Genomic DNA, 22045 nt, shown 5'->3' with positions numbered 1-22045 from the left:
GAGGGGTGGGGCCAGTCCCAGCGGGACTTAGAGGAGCAGACAGACTCTGGGTCTCCCCAGCTCTCAAGACTCCAGAGGCAGAACCAAGTATGCTCAGAAGGATTGCTGAGAAGCAAGAGCTAGTCAAGAAGCCTGGCATCCTGCCTGCTTCTTCCAACTAGTGCCTGTTATGGGGACACCAGTGTACATGGAATAGGCACCACACTGGTAAGGCTGGGCGCATAAGAACACAGCCTTGAAAAATTAGGCAGGCCAGGTTGGCCATAGCCCCACAAAGAACACAGCCGTAACTCATTATAGACAGCTAGTGTCTGAGTCAGGCAGGTTCAGCCCAGCATCCCAGATCAAGCCTCCAATGGCACCTGTGCTTGGACAGTGCTGCCATTCAGGCACCAACTTCCACGGTTAGAGGTCACAGGGAGAGGACAAGGGCCTTCCTGAGCAGGTCCTAGGGAGTCCAAGGCTACATGGATGGCATGAAGCCCTTACATACACACTTCCTAGAACAGGCCACTGCTCATCTGTCTGCTGAGTGACATGTCAGGTTTTATAGCCAATAGGGCACCTCTGGGGAAGAAGCAGCCTCATGACACCAGGCAAGCTATTCCTCAGTTTCCTTATGATGGGGTTCTCTGGCTGGGGATCCCAACCCAGCCACCCTGACAGCTTATGGCTGGGCATTTAGCGGCACCCACCTGCTTTTCCGTCATAGCATAGAGGTACTGGCGGTTGGGGCTGAGGACGAGGTCACGCAGGATAGGGCTGCCCTCCTGAGCCACCACACTCTCATAAGCCAGGGCTGGCCTGCCACTGGGGTTTGCGAGGTCCACCAGTATCTGTGGTAGCAAGGGTGGTCAGTGAAGCAGGCCAACAATACTCCATCTTAGACCCACCTCATCCTCTAACAAGCGCCTCCCCACAGAGCCCTGCAAGAACCAGCATTTGTTCAGACTGAGCCAAGGCTGATCCAGCTCACTGTTCCTGACCCAGTTCAGCCCAAGGACAAAGAAATAGGACAAGACAACCTGGGCAGGTGGGTGTCTTGGTTCCTCTATTAGTCCAGACACCAAAACTCAGTGGTAGGGTACATGTGGGCTACAGTGCCCACCACCAAGCTGCAGGGCTTTGGGACTCTTTCATGGATCACCTGAGGTCTGTGAAGGTGAGGTGAGGGGGCACACAGAAACCTGAGGATCAGTGTAGCTGAGGAACAAGACCAGGGGCTCATACACAGGGAGGCCAAGGCTATCCCTGGTGTCTTGGGGTGAGGGACACCCCAGCAAGAAGGTGTTAGGAAGAAGGGCGTCTCACTGGCATGGAAATATAGTTAAGATCCTAAACAAGTCAGGCGCTAATTAGCCTGCCCCTCTCCTGCAGCCTTGGTGCTGCAAGTATTTTTAGTTGCTTTTACCAAACAAATGTATTTAATTAACAGAGAGACCCATGGGGGCTTTCAGGATGGGACTCATGGGGCATGTCTGCCTGCTTCAGCTGGGCCCAGGCACAGTCTCCTGGGCATAGGACCTGCAGTTTGCTTCTACCTACTATACAGCTAATGCTGCCTAACACCCATGGTTAGCCTTTAACCCATCTGGTCTACCACTCTACCTCAGGGTAGGGGGCTGGAGTGAGCCTGGCCCCTCTCTGTACCCCATAGAGAGGGGACAGGGCAGACCTGGGGGCAGCAGGATCAGGCAAAAGCAGCACCCTGTGTAGGCCAGTTCTGTCAGGAGCTGGGCGAGGGGCCAGCCAGGGTGGGGCCTTGTGTCTCTGGGCCAAGAGACTGCTGGCTGAGAGAGGGGGGGAGGGTCACATTCCTGAGAGCCTGGGCCACCCCCCACATCCGCTCAGCTGCCTCTCCACTAAGACAGGCTTAAGTCAAACCAGGCCCGGAAGAGCAGGGTAAGGGAGGAGGTCCTGGGAGACCTGCTGGGGCTGGGCCCATAGTTGCCCAAACTTGTTCCTAGGCCTGTAAATGGACAAGCAAGAGCAGCTGGCTAAGGTGGTAAGGGGCCACAGCAGCCCAGTGCCCCTAGAGCTGGCGAGGACACTAACCCTAACCCAAACCTATACTGCCCAGCCATGTCATATGTCAGAGCAGGGGCGCGAGTCAAGTCCTTGAGGACTGTGCCAGAGCTGCTCACACTGCTGTACTGTGGGCACAGCAGTCATGGCAAGGCTAGACCCACACTGCACAGGCCCAAACTTGGCTTGGCTGTCTCTCAGGTGAAAGGACTCATGTGGGGTGCTGAAGTTCTCCACGGTAGTTTCTCTACCCACGGAAAGGGAAGGAAACACCAGCACCACCACCCCAACAGAGACAGGTGCCAGGAAACAGCCTGTGCAGTGTGCAGGGGACTGAGAGCTCCACACCATGCCCCTCAAGCCTCTAAGACCATAACCAGGACTCTACTTCCCTAACCCTGGGCTTCACGCACCTCCACATCTCAGGAAAACCCTACCCTCTTCACTCCCGGCTGACAGCTCTGTACCCAGCATGTCGGGTGCTCTGGACAGGGACCCAGCGAGTTTCTTCTTGCCACACTGACCACCACTGGCAAAGTAAGGCTGGGGACATAATCTAGTCCTAACCCACCTGCCACCACCCGCCATTACTCTTTCCAGCCTGGGTAGACACACTAGCTCTAGACATGGTCAGGGCCAGGGCAGTAAGGAAAGGGCTGCAGGCCACCCAGGCTCAGGCTTAATTGACTGGAACAGGTGGTCCCAACAGACAGCTGCAGTTGGGGGTGTGTGAGTCCAGCTGTCCATCCACCTGCCCAGAAATGGGCCATATCCACAACCAGGTCCCAGGGATACAGCCCCAGTAGAGGAACTCTGAGGAGAGACCACTTCTAAGCTGGAGGAAGACGGGACATCAGGGGGTTATAGGCAAGACTGAGCCAAGCCATGCTCAGGCCTGACAGGATCTCTGTACACAGCAGTGTGATGTGGCTATCACATGTGTTACAGTGTCCCTGAGTGCTTGTGTGATAATGGGGCTTATGTTTCGAATATGAAATGTCCCCCATAGGTGCGTGTGTTTACTTAATTCCCAGCTGGTGGCATTGTGTAGGAAGGTCATGGGACCTGCGGAGGTGGGAGTCTTAGTAAAGATGTGCATCACTGGAGTGGGCCTTGAGGGTTACAGCCTGGCCCTGCCTGCTGCCATGTCCTGCCCTGCTGTGAAGGACTCTACCCCTCTAGGACAGTGAGCTAAACAAACCCTTTCTCCTTTAGGTTGTTTATGTCAGGGTATTTTATCACAGAATTAGGAAACACAAGGCCCTGTGAGAACACATGTGTGATAGAGTTCCCAAGCTACATACATGATGGGGTCCCTGTGAGAACATGTGTGTGTGGAATTCCCTAAGTGCATACTGATGGGTCCCTGTGTGTACAGTGTGTGATGGAGTTCCTTAAATGCATACATGATGGAGTCTCTGTGTACATGTGGGTGATGAGGCACCTTTGTATACACATGATTAAGTCCCTGTGTATACACATGAAACAGGTTCCTATATGTACACATATGGTGGCCCTGTGATCATATGTGCAAATGGGTATATCTATGACAGGTCTGTGTGTACATACCAGTTGGGACAAGGGTCACGGACACATATGCAATTATGGAATTCCTGTGTGCACATGTGTGATAGGGCCTTGATGTGCATGAGTGGAGGAGGTCTCAGTGTATACATGTGACACATGTGATAGGGACTTTGTATATATATGTATGACCTTTGCATATACAAGTATAATGGGGTATTTGTGTGCACAGGCATGTTCTAATCTCTGAAAATAAATATGTATGATATCCCTCTATACATATACGATGGATCCTTGTGTGAGCATATGGAGAGGAGCCCTGTATACATGTGTAGGAAGGTCTGTGCACAAACATGTGATGGGGTCTCAGTGGATATGTATGTGATGGATCCCTTGTACATGTATATGTAGTACCTGGATCTATGCATAATAGAATACACGTGTATGTGTATAATAAAGAACCTGTGTACACACGTAGGATGTGGTCCATATGCACATATGTATGATGAGGTTCCTGTATCTATGTGTTTAATAGGACCTTCATATGTACATGTAGTGGGATTCCCATATACATACATATAGACTCCCCATGTGCACCTGTAGATGGAATCCCCTTGCACACATGTAATAGGGACTCTGTCTATACATGTGTATGAAGGGGGCCCCATGCACATGCATGTGTAATGGGGTCCCTTATATACATATGCATGATGGGGTCCCCATGTATATACCTATGTAATATGTATATATACAAAAATTTGTATGCATATATGCATTTGATGGGGTTCCCATGTGCACTTTTACACATGAACAATGAGGCCCACATGTGCAAACATTAGGGAAATACCTGACTGAAGTAATGGTCCCCAGGTCATGCTGCATCCCACTAAGTTACAGTCACTACAGTATAGCTTCATTAGACTACATAGATAAGAGGTAAACTGAGACTCACACAGAACCTGTGAGAAGAACCAGCCTTAGACCCCCGACTGCAACTGGGGACATAGTCTACCCAGAAGTTCTGGGGAGGCATCCAGGAGGCCATCCCAGGAGGGCAAAAGCAAGAGCTTCAGAAGGCAGAGTGGGCCCAGGGCCAGGGCATTAGCAGGGCAGCAGAGCCCACGTGTCAATGTCTCAGCCCACAGCTGTCCACTCCAGGGCCACCCACCTGGAGACAGCTGGTCTAGCAGCCCTTTGAAAAGCAGCTGGGTAGCTGGCAGAGCATGGGAAGGCACAGGCTGGGGCATCCCAGGCATCCTTACCACCTCCAGCTGTTGCCTTCTTGCTTCTCATACTTTTCCCCAGGCACCAGAATCTTCCATAACTGTCCCCAATAGCCCATTGCTCCCAGAGGCTGCGGAGGAGCCACCTAGCTTCCTTGGACACAGTCTCAAGCAACACCAGCACCTACTCACCCCAGTTTGGTGACATAGGCTTCCACCACCCTGTCCCTGTGCCTATCAAGTCTCAGGCCTCTGTCCTATCTGTTGAGGGTGGACCTGAAATCTGAGCTGACCAAGGAAAGAAGCCAGGTCAGACTCTGATCTCCCCAATGGACAGAGCACCAACCACGATATGGTAGACCAGGCCCTACCCATGGTTCCCAGAATACCTCAGGAGAGGTCAGAGAGAGTCTTGTTAAATTTGCCACTAGTGGAGAAGGCCAGAGCTTCAGGTTAGCCAGGCTGCTTGCTGGGCTCCAATCACCTCTAAGGCCCTGGCCAACTGCTGCAGGCGGGTGGGCAGGCAGCTGACAGCCTGGCCAGGTCAGCTGTCTGTCCGGTCCAGAGCCAACAATAGGGCCATTATCCAGACCAAGGGCAGGCGGGGTTGCTGAAGAGGATGTCTGGGCCATCCAGGCTGTATGCCAAGGCCGGCACGCGCCCTAGCTGCCCGGAGGCAGGGGGCTGCCCAGTTTTGCCTAACCCAAGAGAGGAGAGGTCCCTTGCTCTGCTCACCCCAAGAAAGCAGCCTGGGCTGACCCTACAAACTACTCAGCCCTGGCCTCCCTGCTTGTAGGAGTGTACTGAGCGAGCAGATCTCACTCTGCAGGACAGGGTCTCGGGGAGAACAGACCAGGGGCAACAGCCCATGAGCATATTAGCTTCTGCAGACACAACTGCCAAGCTTGTCTTCCATGGGAGGTCGTCATAGGAGGAGGTACATAAGGCAGTCTCCATTCCCTTAAAGGTCTTTCTTCTAGCCCCTTGCTGGATCCCCACCACTCTCAAAGGGCAAGCAGTTGGATAGCCTAAGAGCAGCTGGCACTTATGCTGCCTATAACTGAATGACAAAACATGCTCTGAAGGTGCCCAATAGCTATAATCGGGCCAGGTGTAGGCAGGGGTTCCAGGAGTCACACCTCTCAAGCCTCTCCCTTCACCACACATAAAAGTGGGGGGCAAGGAGGCTAGAGCTCTAGCAGAGGACAGCCGGGGCTGTGAGGATCAGCTGCAGCCTGCTCCTGCATGTGGTGGATTGCTCTGGTCCACTCACTTCTTAGGACTGTGAGAACTCACGGGTTTACAGTCCTACAGGAGACAGCATCTTACCAGAGGTTGAGGGAAGACTCTGAGCTCGGATTACACTGTTCTCTACTCATGAAACACTTTCCTGAGGACAGCCCCGGGCTGGGGGCTATTCTGGCCTCCCCTGCCATAGATGAACCCTGACTGCTACTACGGGGAAAGGCTGCCGAGGGTGGGTACTGACAGCAGGGCACAATGCCAGCTGATTGTTCTAAGGGTGACTGTCATGTGCATCTCGGTGACCTCTTGGCCACTAGGAGCTCATGTGCTTTCAGACTGGAGCTAGTAGTTAGCTAGCACTGATAGTCTGTGTCTTGACTCGGCCCCTGGTTGCACGCCTCCTTTAGCACCAGCAAGAGGGTGGTAATGCTCCCAGGAGTACTTGGGTTCCATAGGGGCAAATCAACTGCAGAAAAGGCAGGCAGCCTGGGCCCCTCTATTCCCTACTCACAAAAAGCAGAGGGAGAAATCAGAAATAGGTCCTGCCAAGCAGAACCATGGGTCTCCCAGAGTGCTTAGAACAAGATATCAGGGGTTGGATGACAAGATCAAGAAGGAGCCTAGCAGCTCCTCCCAACACAGTCAGAAGCTATCCCTCAAAGGTTGGGTCCTTGGAGCAGCATTGCATGAAACACTGCATGCCAAGCAGAGGGCTGCATGCTTGACCTGCATCTGGCCAACACTGTGTAGTTCATGGACCTAGAGCAGGCCACAGCTTGGCACTGCGGTCAGGATGAACCTTATAGCAGCTGAGCAAAGGACACAAGGGAAATGTACATGACTCAGTCCATTCCCAGAATGATAGCCGCAGGAGGTCAGTCAGGACATCCCTGCGATGGCAGAGCCTGGGAGGGGGTCAGAGGAAGGTAATGTGTCCCCCAGGGAGCCTTCGCTGTGGGCACCATTATGGGTGCCTCCAGACACAGGGTCTCAAGCAGGGCTGGGTGCAGAGGCAAAGAGAGCAAGCTGGAGGCATCTTGCTGGGCTGCAGTGGTACAGACTCTACAAACAGCAGAAACAGCTGTAAATGAAGAAGGCCTCTGGCACACTTGAACTGCACAGCAAGCTGGCTGGAGGTTTCACTTCTGCTTCAGGCTTCAGATGTGCTGAGCAGAGCTGTGCCCACTTCTCAGAACATCATGTGAAGATACTGATAAACACCCTGGGGAGAACCAGACATCTATGCCTGGATAGATGGGCAGCACAGGATAAAGGGTTAGGTCTTCCAGGCCTATGAGCACGGGTCTAGCAGGGCACTGAGACTGCAGCCACACCTCTGTTCCAGAGGCACACAGTAGCAAACAGATAAGAGGATATGACAGTCCTGGATCATAAGGAATACCACTGGCTCCGCCCTTACCCACACCCTAGTCCTGTCTTCCACCTTCTCCAACCCCCTGGACAGCTCAGAGGGAGGCTTAGGCTCATGCAAGTCCAGGAAAGGAAAGAGATTTCAGGAGAGCCAGGGAAGACCTCCTCAATGGCTGGGCCCTAAAGTGGCCCAAGAAGATGAGTGCTCCCTCAGGCCCCTCCTTCAGCCTTGGTACCCCCATTGGTCTGCGATGCCTTTACTCAGCTGTATAATGCCATAGCACTAATCTCTGACAAAGCACACTAGGTGGCTCATAGAACCTTCTAAAAACACAGGTTAATTCCAACATTAAGAAAACTTTCACACAAAAAAATAGACATCCAGATTCTTCGGGGGGGGGGGCAGCAAGGGTAGCTACCCCTGCAGAAGAGGCAATATTCTACCTGGCATGCTTACCAGAGGACCTGGCTGAACCTCAGCATGCAGAGTCCCTTGGCCTTGAAGTATAAATGAACAGGGTGACTGGCCTGGGGTACCCCTTTCTTCCCAGCTCAGCAGTAGCCTGGAGCAAGTACTTGGCAGGAGTCCAGAGACTATTTTCGCAGAGGTACCTGGGTCATCTTGCAGGACCAAACAAGGGCTGCAATTGGGAACTCTGGCCAGAAATGGCTCTTTGGAGGCTATAGGGGGAGCTATTCACAGGACTGGGACTCTGGGGACCCAGGAAGATGCTGGGAGGGGCATTCCAGAGAGATGGCCTTTATGGGAGGGGGAGGGTCATGTTGGCAGGCAGGACTCTGGGGAAGAAGGGGGAGGTAGGGGCACCCCAGCCAGCCTTGAGCAGCTGAAGTTGGCAGGTCTTAAATTAATCGCTACAATTTTACACAACAACACGTTTGGCAGGGCCTGGCCTAGGGCCAGCCAAGTCTCTGGAGCTCCCTAGATGCTTTTTAAAGCCCTGGAAGTCCCAGGCCTGGGAAAGATAGGAGGGGCCAGCCCAGCCTGCCTGCCCTAGGTCAGGCAATGGCCTGGGGTCCCCAGAGTCGAGGCTCCAACACTCAGGGCTGAGAGTGGGGCCACAGGCACCCCTGTGTACTGCTGGTCAGTCAGCAGAGCCAAGACCAGAAGCCTCAGGAGTGGGAGGAGCATGGTTAAAAACAAGAGGGCTCAGGGGGCCACGCTAAAGCCTAGATGCAGGAGGTAGCCTGCAGCCTACAGGCAAAAGGCTAGTACTGGCTTGAACAGGGGACCACAGAAAGTTGCCCATCTGTCAGGGCCATGACCTGGGGAGGTACAGGCTGTGGGAATCTTGTAGCCTGGAGGTGGCCCAGGCCCCAGGCCCAGCAGTGGGAACTACAGGCATTTCCAAGCCAGGGACAACCTAAAGATACTGCAGGGAGGCTACTCCAATCTCAAAGGCCACCAAAGCAACTCTGGATGCAGTCCTAGGGGCCAGCAACTGAGAAAAAGGGGCTCCTCAGAGTCACTAAAGCATACCCTAAGTCTCAGAGCCCTACTAGGTTCCAGTCATCCTCCAAGGACCCACTGAAGAGGGGAGGGAGGGAGCAAAGGCCCTTGATTCATGTGACAGGACTGCTCTGTGCCTCAGTTTCCCAATCTGTGGAACAGATGCTGGGATGGCTGTGAGGCTTTGGGTGAGTCAGTCACGAGTACACAGTGCATGCTCACAGGAAGGGCGCCTGTTAGACTCTGCAGAAGTGCTGAAAAGAGGGCTTAGAAAGGCTCCCACAGCCAGCAGAGAGCGGACAAAACTTGAGAAACACCTCATTTGCACAACATTAGCAACAAAAGATGATCGATAAGACAGGAACACCTGTTGAACTATTTCAGGAAATCCCACGACTGGGACAGGTGGATTGGGTGAAAAGGGCCAGACAGCAGGGGACCCATGATGTAATTATATCCATGTCCTGAGTGGCACAGCATGCACCCAGTTCAAACACAGACATCTAAATGAAATGTTGGTTCAACTTTGCGCCCCCCACCCCTGCAGATGATTCCATATGCCCCAGACAAGGCCCCACCCACTAAAGCCCTGTACTTAGCCATCTGTACCCAGGGATGGGAGGAGCCTAAGTCACAGGCCAGGCTCTTGCAGGCAGAACAGAGGCCCTTGGCCTGATGAGGACACTGGCTGGGAGCAAAGAACCAGCTCCTCAGTGGGACTGTCCAGTGGCTGTACAAACAGAATCTCAAGGGGGTAACCTGGCCGAGGCAGCAGAGAGGACTTCATTCCTACCTGCCCTCTTGGGCATGGAGGCAAGGGGAGGCAGGAGTGAGGAATGGGGGAGGGTTAGCAATTCAACCTCTGACACAGATATCACCACAGTGCAGCCTCTGCTCATAGATAGTCTCCAAGGTCCCATAACCGGACTCAGTTCCCTCTCTGTGGGAGCACTGCCAACCAAGACTCAAGGGAACATGTATGCTCTGAGTTTGCCAGTCAGCTGTAACCAAAGGGGCCCCTGGGGCCCAGGAGGCAGGAAGGAGACAGGACTGGAGGGACCTGTTCTCCCAGCCTCACTTGGGTCTGTCTGCCACCCCTAGTCCACAGGACATCAAAAGGGACACTCCCAACCACAGAAGCCCATCTCCAGCTGGGAGGCAGGTACTAGGGAACCCCAAGAGAAGTTTCTAGGTATACTGCACCCCAGCTTTTATGATCCTTCTCAACACATATTCACCAACCTCTCTCAGTGGCTTCCCAGTTCCATGTGCCTCCTTGAGGCACTTGTAGGTTACAGAAGAGGCCACAATGGAGCTCAGAGCACACCTACACCACCTGAGAGTCACAATGAACAGGACAGGGCTCCATGGGCCTGGTCTGAGCCATTCAACCACCCACCTCCACTGGCCAAGTGCCAGGACTCTAAAGTAGAGAGTCCATGGGATTCCTTGTTTACCCTGGAGGCCCCTCAATTATCAGCTCGGATCGCAAGGCCTCAAGACTACCAGAAGCACCCAGCCCAGGATACGGACACTGAGAATGAAGACTTCCCAGATATTCTTTAACGGGCAAGGCTGGGATGTGGTTTCCACATGCAAGGTTAGGGGGCTGAGAGCAGACAGGCCTTCCTGGCTCTGGGCCCAGTCTTACCCACGGGCACGCGAGCAGGAAGGCCAGAGGGATGGGGGGTATGTGTGTCAAAAGAGCTCTCAGCTGTTATTTCATCTCTTGGCCCTGCTTGATGGTCCTCTGGGTACCCAGGCAACTCCACCTTTCAGTGTTACTGGTAGCTCCTTCCACCCAGGTGGGACCCTACCCACTGCCCATGCAGTGACAGGCAGACCCACAGCTTCTCCTGGAAGCCCTCCCTGTCCAACTAGTTCTGGAGAGGAAGAGAGTCTAGAAATCAAACAGGCCAGTACGCAGAGCCAGCCTCATCCCAAGGCCTGAGTTGGTCCCTTGGTCACTCAAGTCACCTGCTCCCTGGACACCAGGCTGTGGTGTGATGGGGGCGGGGCACTCCCCTTGCCCTGCCCTTGGCCTTGGCATTGCTTTGCTGCGCGGTGGGTGGGAGTGGGGCTGGCTGACACAGAGAGTGCTGCTTCAGCAGACACCAGATCTCCCAGGGCTGAAAGTAGGATCCAGTGGGGAGGGGGCCCGCATAGTCCTGCTCAGCCCAACATCGACACAAGCTTCCTCTCCAGTCTCTGGACACCCAAGCCATCCTCCAGGATTTAGACTTCGGTACAATGATCCTGAAAATCTTGTGCAGCAAAATAGAGCCAACCTCAAGCCCTGTCACAAGCTCCTTGTGCCCCCAGATACACAACAGGACAGAAAAAAAAACAACAAAACTTCCCATGGGAAGCCCAGAAAGGAGGCCCTTCAGGGGCTCCTGGAGATTTGAGCCCCTCAAGGTCACTGGGACTGGCACAGAGGCATGCACCCACCCACCTCATGCACAGACCCAGGTCCCCGTCAGAGAAAATCTGTTTCTCTCCTTTGGATGGGACCTGTACACACACACACACTACCCAGGGGTGGCCCCTCCAAGCCCACACAGGCCTGACCTTGCGGATGCGGCCGCTGCGAGTGCCAGCGAAAACCACGGTGCGGCCCTGGTAGTCATAGGCAGCCACAGCAGTCAGGCCATCATCCTTGTCCACAAAAAGGGGTGTGCCCTCGATGGTGACCGTGCCCCCCAGTGGCTGGTTGAAGTCCTGCCCGCAGAAGTCGTCATCGATCTGCAGGGGCTGTAAGAAGTGGCAAGGTAAGCATTTAACAGCCATCAGCACCTTCACCTTGAGCACAGCGGGGGACAAGGCTAGAGAAGGGAGGCCTAGGGTGGGAGTGAGAAGCCATAAAGCTACCCAGACCCAAACAAGGTCTACAAAATTCTGGAGGAGACACAGGGTCTGTGAAACAGCCCAGATATGGTGAATGTGTCCAAAGTGAGAAAAAGACACAGAGAGGGTGACCCCTGGGAAGGGCTGTGAGCTATAAGGGCCCACAACCATGGAACCAGGCCAGCCACTACAGGGATGGTCACGGTGGACAAAGGAAGGATGGCTTAGAATTGGGGGACAGCCAATAGAATTATTCCTCCAGCAAATCTTACATTTGCACCTTGCATGTAGACAAAGACGGTGTTTAAGGCAGGAGGGAGTGGGCACACCCAGAAAGCACAGAGAGGGACCTGCTGTGCTGGCAGCAGGAAGCAATCAATACCTCAAGGTTCCGGAGTTGGTTTAGAGTGGAGGCACAGGAGGGGGGTGGATAGACAGGACAGGAATTTGGGGAGAAGGAAGAGGACAGCTGGTTCTCTTCTGCAGTCTGGCATTAGCTGGGGTAGAGGCCACTGATATAAAAGCAGAGGGAGGCCAGTGAGGCTGGGGATTCCTGGGAAATAATCAGGGCAGGTCTGAGGCCAGGAGCAGGGTATCCAGAGTACACATGGGGACACAATTCCTGTCTGAGGAGCCAAGAGAAGACGGGTGGCTTTACCTCCCCACTGCATTTAGAGCCCCAGCCATGCCCACAGCCACCCTTTGAGGAGGCAGGGACTCTTGCTGCTCCACACTACTCCAAGTAGCAGCCTGTGGCTCCAGTTCTGAGATGGGAAACCTGCAGCCTCCTGGAGGAAAATCCGGCTTTGGGGGCAGAGAACAACAGCTGCAGAGCATCCAGCATGGTAGCTGGGCTGCCTCTATGTCAAGGCCTCTCTCGGAGGGTATCCCATGGTGCATTCAGCATCCAGCATTGGGCACGGTGGGGTTCCAGGAGGCAGGCAGCCTGCCAGGAGGCTATGGGGATTATAAGCTCCACAGAAACAGTGTGTGGGATCCTTGTACTAATCGTATGACCCTGGGTAAGTCAATCTACCTCTTAGCTTTTATAACCTCATCTGTAAAAGGGGAGTGATCTAAAAGTGGTCAACACCATCCAATGTCCCCGAGGGCTTTGGAGCTGTATGGACAGGTGCTATCACCCACTTCCTAAGGCACACGGCGATGTCATGGCTAGGAGAAGACTTTTGGGGCTGGTATGCTGGGTTCAGGTTCTGCCTCAGGGCTGGGGAAAAAGCAGAAAGTAGGCCCAGCATAGAGCAAAGACACCAATGTGTAGCTAAGATGTGACCCCAGGAAGGTGACAGGAGCCCCCACCCATACTTCCCCACCCCTGCTCACCGAGTTGATGCAGCCCAGCTCCTTGTTGAGCAGCCAAGGCAGTGAAAGCTTGCCCTCACCACGGTAGCATGACTGGATGCGCTCTTTGATTTTCTCCTTAATGGCCCGCAGTGTGAATAGGCACAGCGCCGACTCCTTGGGCGGCTTCACACGGTTCTTCTGGCCCTGTGCGAACACGGTGAACAACACGTCCTCATCCTCAGCAAGGCCCAGCTGCTTGGCCAGGACCTGGCCTGGCCGGCTCAGGTAGGCATCCTGCACCAGGCGGTACTCCACACCAGCCTGTTCGCAGCCAATGGGAAACTCCACATAGGAGTAGAACTTGGGGTCATCCACACACAGCCGCACAATCTTGGAGGTGAAGAAGTGCTCACCAGCGGCATCAGGCGAGGTAAGTTGCGTGTCCAGCTGCAGGGTGAGGTAGTATACGAACTGCTCGCTGCGGAAACTGTACACATAGTAGATGTCAAAGGCTGGGAACTTGGACAGTGTGTCTGATGGGATCTTGAGCTGAGATGACACAAACTCGTCCTGGTACACGAAACCAAACATGTCAGCATCTTCCTCATTGGCCATGAGCCGGCGACTGGACAATGTGGGGAAGTATTCTGATTTGCCATCGATGGGTGTCCCTACGAAGAGCTTGGCCTGGCCCTGGCCAGGAGTCCCGGCAATAAGTACTCCTGCCATGCTGCTGGCCTCTCGGACACTGGACAGGTAGTGCTCCTTGCGGTGGTGTGGCTCACCCAGCTTGAAGAGATCGTCCAACCTCAGGAACTGGCAGATGCCCTGGGAGGCACTGCCACAGGCCAACAGGCGGTTGGCAGCATAGTCCAGCAGTAGAAGCTTGTTGACGTTGTCTGTGCTGCCCAGGCCATGTGGGCATGACTGGACACTGGGGGGTGGGTAGCATTTCTCGTTGTCTTCTACGGGGCCTGTCACATGGGCCCGAAGCAAGGTCAGGTTCCCTGACAGCTTGTAGATGCGGTTCACTGCGCCAACATATACCTCTCCTGTCTGTTCGTGAACCACCAGGTGGGTGAGGCCCCAGTCATTGGCCACAAAGGTGCGGAAGGCAGGTTGTGGACCCACACCAGCTGGGGGTGAGCTGACGGCCATCCACACACCCCTCAGCAGCAGCAGTAGCAGCAGCAACAGTGGTGTCCGAGGGCTCAGGGTTGGCAGTGGCATGGTGGGCTGGGGCCTCAAGTCAAGGTATTCAGGTCCTGTAGGGGTGAGCATCATGGGACTGAGTTTCCTGGCCCTGGAAAGAACAGGCAAGAGAGGGTATGAGTGTGGTGATGCCCACATGTGCACAGGGCATCCAGGCATGGCCTCCTCATTCTCTGAGTTCTCCACATGAGTGTGTGCTATAAAGATACCTCCAAAAAGGCGCTCGACCACTACCCAGACAGATGAGAACAAAGAAGGCACTTCCGTGGCCTGAGGCAAGCAAGCAGCAAGGGCGAGCAAGTGTCACAGGGAACACACTACAGCTAGCAGCAGCAAAACAGGATACCTGCCTGGCAGCAGGGTGCTCCACTAGAGCCTGTGCCCTGCCACTCCTGGCAAGATAAGAATGGGCCCAGGAACACAGAGCATCTTTCAAGGGTCTGGGGTCTACATGACCCTAACCCAGAGCCTGTCCATGCCCTGGGGATCAAGATCCCTCAAGATCCTCAATCTCAAACGAGTGACATGTTCCCTGTACCAGTGGCCCCCACCAAAGCCGAGCAGAGACAAGCTATGGTACACACACCCTCCTCCACACAGTGTCAGCTGCCTTGGTGACTCCCAGCACCATTTGGCTCAGGGCAGCCACGTCCCACACTATTAGACATTCTCTTATGTGTGGACTGCTCCCCTGAGATTACAAAACAACTTCCAGCACAGCATCCCTACCCACCACCAGAAAGAGTCCCCCGCTCCCCAGTTCCACAGCCACATGGCAATAGTTCCAAGCTTGGCTTAGGATATTCTGCAGAACCTTCTGTGGGATCTTGACTCTGGCATTGCTCCCTGGTTGACCTTGGCCCAGCATCTTACAAACCTCAAGGCTGGCACTCTAAGGACAAATCTAGAGGCAGCAGCTCCCCCAGAAACCCCACATCCCCAGGCAGAGAGCACTCCCCAGCCCTCAACAGTGTCCTCTGCCCACTCCTGCCTGGTTCCTCCACCGTATCTACCCACAGCCAGGACTCCATGAGGCAGTTTGGGCCACTTTTTGGACCTCCACTGCCTTCCAAACCCTGGCAAAACACCTCAAATCCAGCTGTGTACCCACAGCCCCTGCAAAGTGCCACCTTCCAGGATTAAGTAGTGTTGGTCAAATGTAATGGCCCTAATGGAGACAATACCTTTCTCTCAGTTTCCCTAGCAATCAAAGGGATTGTGACACTTTTTTCCTGGTGGCTGAAACAGTTTGAAGTCCATGTCCTGATGGACAGATGCCACACTCTTGAAGACAGCAGGGTTACAACCTGTCCTGTGGGCTTGGTGTGTGTGTGTGTGTATGTGGGGGAGTCCTCTTACCCGACTCTTTGGCTGATGTCTGACCATAGAAGTGTTTAGTGTGGCAAGTGGGCAGTCAGCCAGTATACACAGCTTCTTTAGACTTCTACATACCGCCCTCCCCAACAGTCTCATTCACAGCTGGGGACAACTGAGGCTTAAAGACTTACCCTCAGCAAGTCCAGGTGTGGAGCTAGCCAGAGGCAGGAAGCTAGTTACAGGTGCTCAGTCCTTAATCTTCCGTGTCCTACCCTAGAGCACGAGGCACCTCGCTCCACTCTGCCGCCAAGGCTGCTCAGGGAAGCCTGAGATGCCTCTTCAGACCTGCTCATGCAGGCAGTAGCTGATAGCTTTCAGTTGTCTTGATCCATGGCATAGGTCTGGTTAGTGGCTCTGGCTACTTACTGCTCAAATGTTCTCCCAAAAGGACATAAGCTGGGTGCAAAACCTTTCTCTCCAGAGCCACTGGGCCCAAGCAGATTCAGCAAACACTTGCGACTGAGAGAACAAGTGAGCCAAGGTACTAGGAGTGGTCAGCCAGGCCTGGACAAAAGCTACCCTCAGCATCAATCCAGATGGGGAAATTAAGGCTCAGGAAAGCAAAAAGTGTTGACTAAATCCCAGAGCAGATGCAAGGTGGTAGCACCTTGCAGGAAACCTCCCAGCAGGCTATCTTCAGCTGCCTTGTGCCCCAAGACCAGCAGCCACCAGGGGCCTCCACAGGCAGCCAAGAGGAGAGAACACCCATAAGTCCCCTACCCCCAAAACCAAAGCAGACTAGTGAGCAGGTTGCTTGCAGACAAAACGGGCCTGGGCTGAGCACTGAGTCCATGTGAACTCCAAAGAAAACATGAATCACTCACCATTTATCAGTTCAAAGCAGGCCTGCAATTACCAGGGGCTGGGCTCTCCCCTCCTCCGGGATAATTATACACGTCTTAATGCAATTACGGGCCCTACTTTTTATATTAAACAGGAGGGACCTGGCTGAAGAAGCTACCATCCAAACTCCAGTCTGGCTCTGGGCCCACTCCCCTGCCTCCCAACAGAAGTTGCTGAGAAGGGATTGGCCTGGGGGGCACAGGGCTGCCGGCCAGGAAAAGAGGGGACTCCAAGCCCACACCTACCACGCACAAAGACTAGCAAGGACGCCTGGGCTACTTTCTCTAGTTTAAAGAGAGGAGACTCAGGACTCCAACAGATCCAAGGTCACACAGCCAGCCCTATCAGAAAGGTAAAAGCTAGAGTTTCTAGAGACCCCAGGTAGGAAAAGGAGCCAGGTCCACTGAGAAAACCCTGTGTGCCCACAAAGTAGGGCCTTATACTGGGTGCTGGGCCAGGCTGGGGGAAGGGAACAGACAGGCTCTGGGTTCTGTGAGTTGCCTGGCCACCTTAGACGACAGAAGCCCCCGAAGGGGCCTCTCTATGTGCTCTAGGAGAACCAGGTCCAGGGGATACTGGCAGGGTGGAGGTGTTCTGGAAGGATGGCGTGGAGAACACACCTGCTGGAAACGCTAACGGGGCAGCACAAACGGCCACAGCTCCCCAACACGAATAAGTGTGACGCAGACAGGAGGACCACGGTGGTGCTGGGTGTGCGCAGCAGGGACCCAGGGGGAGAGGCCTGGCTTGGAGGTGGGGGCCTCAGTCAGGGGCCACTCTGGAACAGGCCTCCAGTGGAGTGCACTGAGCTGGTACCCTGTCCTCTCCTAAGCTGGGATGAAACCATGGTTCTTGCTCAGAAACAAAGACCCCAGAGCCCTCACATGGGTACAGCTTGCTCCCTGGGTCCTGATGCTCCGGATCCTAATGGGTGTGGACAGGCTGGTCTTGCTGTCATTTCACCCCCTCAGCAGCCAGAGGACTGCTTTGCCTTGTCACCCTGCCCCACCCTATGGGAGGTCACAGGAGATGATCTCCAGTGGCCTACTCTCTACCTGGAGGCTTTGGAGTCCTGCTGTCCAGAAAAGGTGCCAGCTTCTGGCCTTCCCTGGGGTCCCATACTCCTGGCCAGAGGTTCCACGGGATGTGGCTTTGTCCACGACATCTTGTCCGACCCCAAACCCAAGAACATATACCAGCCAACCTTGCACACAGACCTCAAGCCTCCACCCATGCTGTCCTCTGTGCCTGAAGACACCTTGGGTGGGCTCCAAGCTGCCACCTCCCCACTACCTGACTGCTTAGTCCTGAAGCAGAATCCCTGGTTTGCGCCTCTGCCTAGGGCACAAGCTGAGTGCTTCCCAGACCCACCAGACTCTTGGCCAGCCCAACGTAGCACCACTATCCCCTCCTGCTCACCCTCAACAAGCAAAGGACTTGGAAAATTGGGGGTGCTCCCGAAGGGCTGGAGACACACAAGACAGTACCACCCCCACAGGACTGAAGACCCCCAGGACCTGCTGGAGGGGGTAGGCAGCACCAGGGGACCGAGAGCCAGAGGTAGGAGCCTGGCTGAGGGGCAGAGGCTCAGTTCCTTCCCATCCCCCCAACACACCCCTTTCTTTCAAGGGGCGTGGCCCCAGCACCCCACAGATGAGCCTGAGACAGCTCCTGGCACCTAGTAGCCCCTCAGAAGCCTTCTCATCCCCTTCGGGGCTGCATCTGGGGTCTCTGCAGACAGAAGGGCCTCCCTGGAGTCTACGCTCGCCCTTCACCGCTGCAGTCAGAGTAAGCCCACCACCGCCACGGTCCTCGCCACACACCAGGCCTGGGACCGTCCAGGAAGCAAGGGGCGAAGCCTCTACAGAAGGAATGACCCCGTGGAGGCCCTGCGCAGGGGGAGGCCGAGGAGGCCCGAGCCGGCGGCCTCTCCGGTGGCACCGCACCGCCCCTTGCACCCGCCGGGTGGAGGGCCTGCGGGCCGGGGATGGCCGCGGAGCCCACTCGCGCGCCGGGGCCGGAGGGGGCGGGAGTCCCCACGAATCCTTGCAACTTCCACCCCATGGCCTGAGGCCGGCCCAGAGCGCAGCCTGGGACCTTCCCAAATCCCGCGGCCCTGCCCGGGCCTGCCCAGCGCGGCGCTCGCCTGCGGCCCACGTCCCCACCCGCGGCCCGGTCCGACCCGGCGCTACACGGGCCGACATGGGCACCCGCAGGGCCCTCCTCGCGGGTACACTGCAAACTTTCTATTCTGCCTGAAGGAGGGGGCCGCGACTGCGACCATAGACATTGCGCCGCCCGGATCGCAGGGGCCCTTACGCGCTGCGACCCGCCGGGACGCGGCAGCCTTTCGCGGAGACCGCGCCCGGACACACGCGGGCGCCCGGCCGGAGCCGCAGGACACGCCAGCCGCGGACACGCGCGCCGCAGTCCCCGCGCACACCCCCTGGCCACCGCCAGCGCCCCCCACAGCCACTCGGGACCCCGGGCCGCGATGAGGCTCCCGCTGCCCGCGGGGAAAGTTGCGCCCCGACTCACCCGACAACCCCGGGCGCGCCCCGCCGCCGGCCATCGCCGCGCCCTGCCGCTTGCCCCTCCGCGGGGCCGCCCACGCCGCGCAGGCCGCCGAGGCCGCTGCGCCCGGGCTCCGCTCCGCTGCGTGGCTGCGTCGCCGCTGCCCAGCATGAATGGGGCGCTGAGCGCCTCGCGGCTGCGGACCGGCCTCGCTCTCGCCGCCCCGCGGAGCACTGTGCCGCGCGCATGCGCCAACCGAAGTCGGGGGGCGGGGCCGGGAGGCGGGGCGGGACCCCCGATGTCCTGCAGGGGGCGCTCGGCCCCGCGCCGACAGCGCGCGCATCGGGCCCCACCGCTTGCCTTCAAAGGGCGATGTCACCTCAGCCTTAAAACTCTGGGTTGGTGTGTGTGGGGGGGGGAGGGGGGGTGCGTGAGGTGGTTGGGGTGGTCCCAGGACTTGGTGCACTCTGTAACGAGCACGGGCTGGAAGCCGAGCTTTCGTCCACCAAAGGGTAAACTGAGACTGGAGGAAGCACTTGCCCTCATCTTGGCTTGTGCACCCAATCTGTTAGGTGGGATGGGCACTGCACCTCGCAGGCCCCAGGCGGTGGCGAGTGCCAAGATAACCAAGCTCAGGGATGACTGACTCGTCCGGTACGCGGTCCTGCAGCGGGGCGTGTTAAGACCACCTCAGCAGGAGAGAGACAGTGCCAGGCGGACCTTGGGCGCAGGGCTGGCCTGCAGAGCTGGGTGCGCCGGGTCTCGGGCGCAAAGAGAACCTTTCTCTCTCGGGAAGGCAATCCGGTGCAAGGCAGCTGGACCAAAGCAAGGCAGGCAGCCGTGCGCGCAGCACGGAACAGAGCAACCACAAAAGGTGGTCGTGGGAGGGGAAGCGCTGGCTGGGCACAGCCTGGGGGACTCAGTGCACTTACCCGGTAAGGACCGTTGTCCCTACTTCTTTCTTTCCCAGGCAGCCATCACCCTCTTTCCCTGTGCTTATCCTTGCCTGGCTTTTCTCTGGGTGTGACCATTTATATTTGTCCCCCTGAATGACATATTCTTTTGTGTGGCTTATTTGGGATGCTATAGAAATGGGGTCCCACTATCCTCTCTGAGAGGAATGAAGGGGCTCTAGGACAGTCTTTGCTCTCACTGTGTGGTGCAGGCCACTCTGGACAGTTAACCCTCCTCTCTGTTGATGCCTTAGGATTCCCCACCTTGGAGAGCAGGGCCATAGGTAGGTATGTGTTTAGCTTCAGCAGACACTGCAAACTGGTTTTCTCCAGTGAAGTCCCACCCCTCCGCATGGTGGAGAACTGTCAGCAACAGTGGGAAAGGCTGTGCTTTGAAGACTTTGCCAGGCTGAGGGGGAGATGGCTCTCCATGCCCCTGAATAGTGGCGAGGCTCTTCTCTCACACCTGCCGTCTGATCTCACAGGCACTCCACGCTGAAGGTACAAATCTCTGCTGTACTGTACGGATGGCGTAGACTGAGACTGCTTAGTCCACATGATCTGTCTAAGCTCCCTAGCTGGTTGGTAGCAGAGTCTGGAGCCCAGCCCAGAGGTCCAGCTCAACCCATGGGCTTCCCAGCTGCACACCTGGTCCAGAGCTGACATGGCTGCTTTTTATGTTTGACTGTGCTGTCCACTCCACAGCTTTATCTGCCTCACAGACTCCGTAGCTTACTTGCAGCGCTTTGGGGAGGAAACAATGTGAAGGCCACTGCCAACCTGGGGATGTGTTCATCCAGTTGTTTCCCGAGTTGCCTCTGCTCCTTGGCTCGAGAGGCTGGCTGCCTCTGCCCACACCTGCCTGGTCTCCTTTGCAGACCTGTCTTCCAAAGTTCCACTTGGCAGGCACTCAAGGCTCTTTCCCTTTTGCCATCAGCAATGCCCATGAAAACACTGGCTTCTGCTTGGAGGAAGGTCCTCATCTCCAGCTTCTCTGAGAAAGCTGGGGCTGCACGTGGTCAAAACTCTGCTCGGGGTTACCTTGGAATTCCATCTGTACCTGTCTCCCCAAAGTACAACCATAAACTCTGGTGCCATTCACCAGCCCCTCTAGCCTGCATTTCCCAACCCTGAGAATTCTTCCAGGAACTTTACTACAGGCTGTTCTTAAATCCTTGTCTCCCATGTCTTTTCCACCCCTTCTCAGCAACATCTGTCTATTCACTAACGAACATCAAGAACTTTGGAAATCAACTGTTTTACCCTGTTGGAACCTTCAGGAGTCCCTATCTCATGTCAAATAATGTCATACACAGTCACCCGGTTCAGGTGATGGAAGGCCTGAGTATGACAAGGAAAACTATATGGGACAGGGTTGGGGTGTGGTGGCGGTGGGTGGAGAGAGAAGACTGAGTGGTAAGAGGGCTGGGTGCTCAATCACAAGGACTGAGTTCAGATCCCAGTACCCAAGTGGGGCACCTCCCAAGAAAGCTTTCTTAAACAGGAGTCTAAGACAAAGAATTAAAGTATGGATCGATTTGGCTACATTAAAATGAATATTTTCTGTTCACTCTAAAGGAAGCAATATGGGGACAAGTCAGGATCTCAAAAACCTCTTACAGTACCATACAAATGACAATGGCTATGTACCCAGAATATACGGATCAAAGAATCGGATCACCTCTCTCTACATGCCCTTTTCTGGATAAAAAATGGCAAGGGGCTGTTGCTTTGGATTAGTTCAGGTTAGTGGCTTCCTCAGATCCCTCGGCCTGTCAACTGCACTGTCCCTCAGTTATGTCTTGTTTTGTGGGGAGCCGAGAAGTCCCCTGAAGCAGAAGTAGAAAGCCAGTGGCCAGAGAAAAGCTGGGATTGAAACTGGTCTGCAGCTTTAGGACTCTTGACCACACTTGAGAGAGGGGATGTGAGTCAGCACAGCTGCCGTGACTGTGACTGCTAGGGCTTCTCCCTCTGGGTTTCCCCTTGGGGGTCACTTCCCTGCCTGATGCAGTATAGACAGCAGCAACTGGAGAGGAGGGGGAGGGCTCCCAGGGACAAAGTTCTGTTCGGGGTGCCCAACCAGTTCTTAAGGCCCTTTTATATGCACGCTAGCCCTAAACAGTCTCAGGGCCATTTCTGCA

General features: G+C 55.5%; 1 protein-coding gene across 1 annotated transcript in view; it reads right to left on the bottom strand.

The window, feature by feature from the left end:
• Window positions 1-19172, bottom strand: part of Plxna1 (plexin A1) — a 46533-nt gene extending 27361 nt beyond the window's left edge. The window contains exons 1-4 of the mRNA XM_057759922.1: window positions 18976-19172; window positions 13045-14308; window positions 11428-11610; window positions 696-836 (exon numbers count right to left, since the gene is read on the bottom strand). Coding sequence (XP_057615905.1) covers window positions 696-836; window positions 11428-11610; window positions 13045-14289 — 1569 coding nt within the window. The 5' untranslated portion in view covers window positions 14290-14308; window positions 18976-19172. The remainder of the gene's footprint in view (window positions 1-695; window positions 837-11427; window positions 11611-13044; window positions 14309-18975) is intronic.
• Between the last annotated feature and the right edge of the window lie 2873 nt (window positions 19173-22045).

Source organism: Chionomys nivalis, chromosome 1 (assembly GCF_950005125.1).
Source record: "Chionomys nivalis chromosome 1, mChiNiv1.1, whole genome shotgun sequence".
NCBI lineage: Eukaryota > Metazoa > Chordata > Mammalia > Rodentia > Cricetidae > Chionomys > Chionomys nivalis.
Note: the sequence above shows the minus strand (reverse complement) of the source record. Positions and strands in the feature narration are given on the sequence as shown.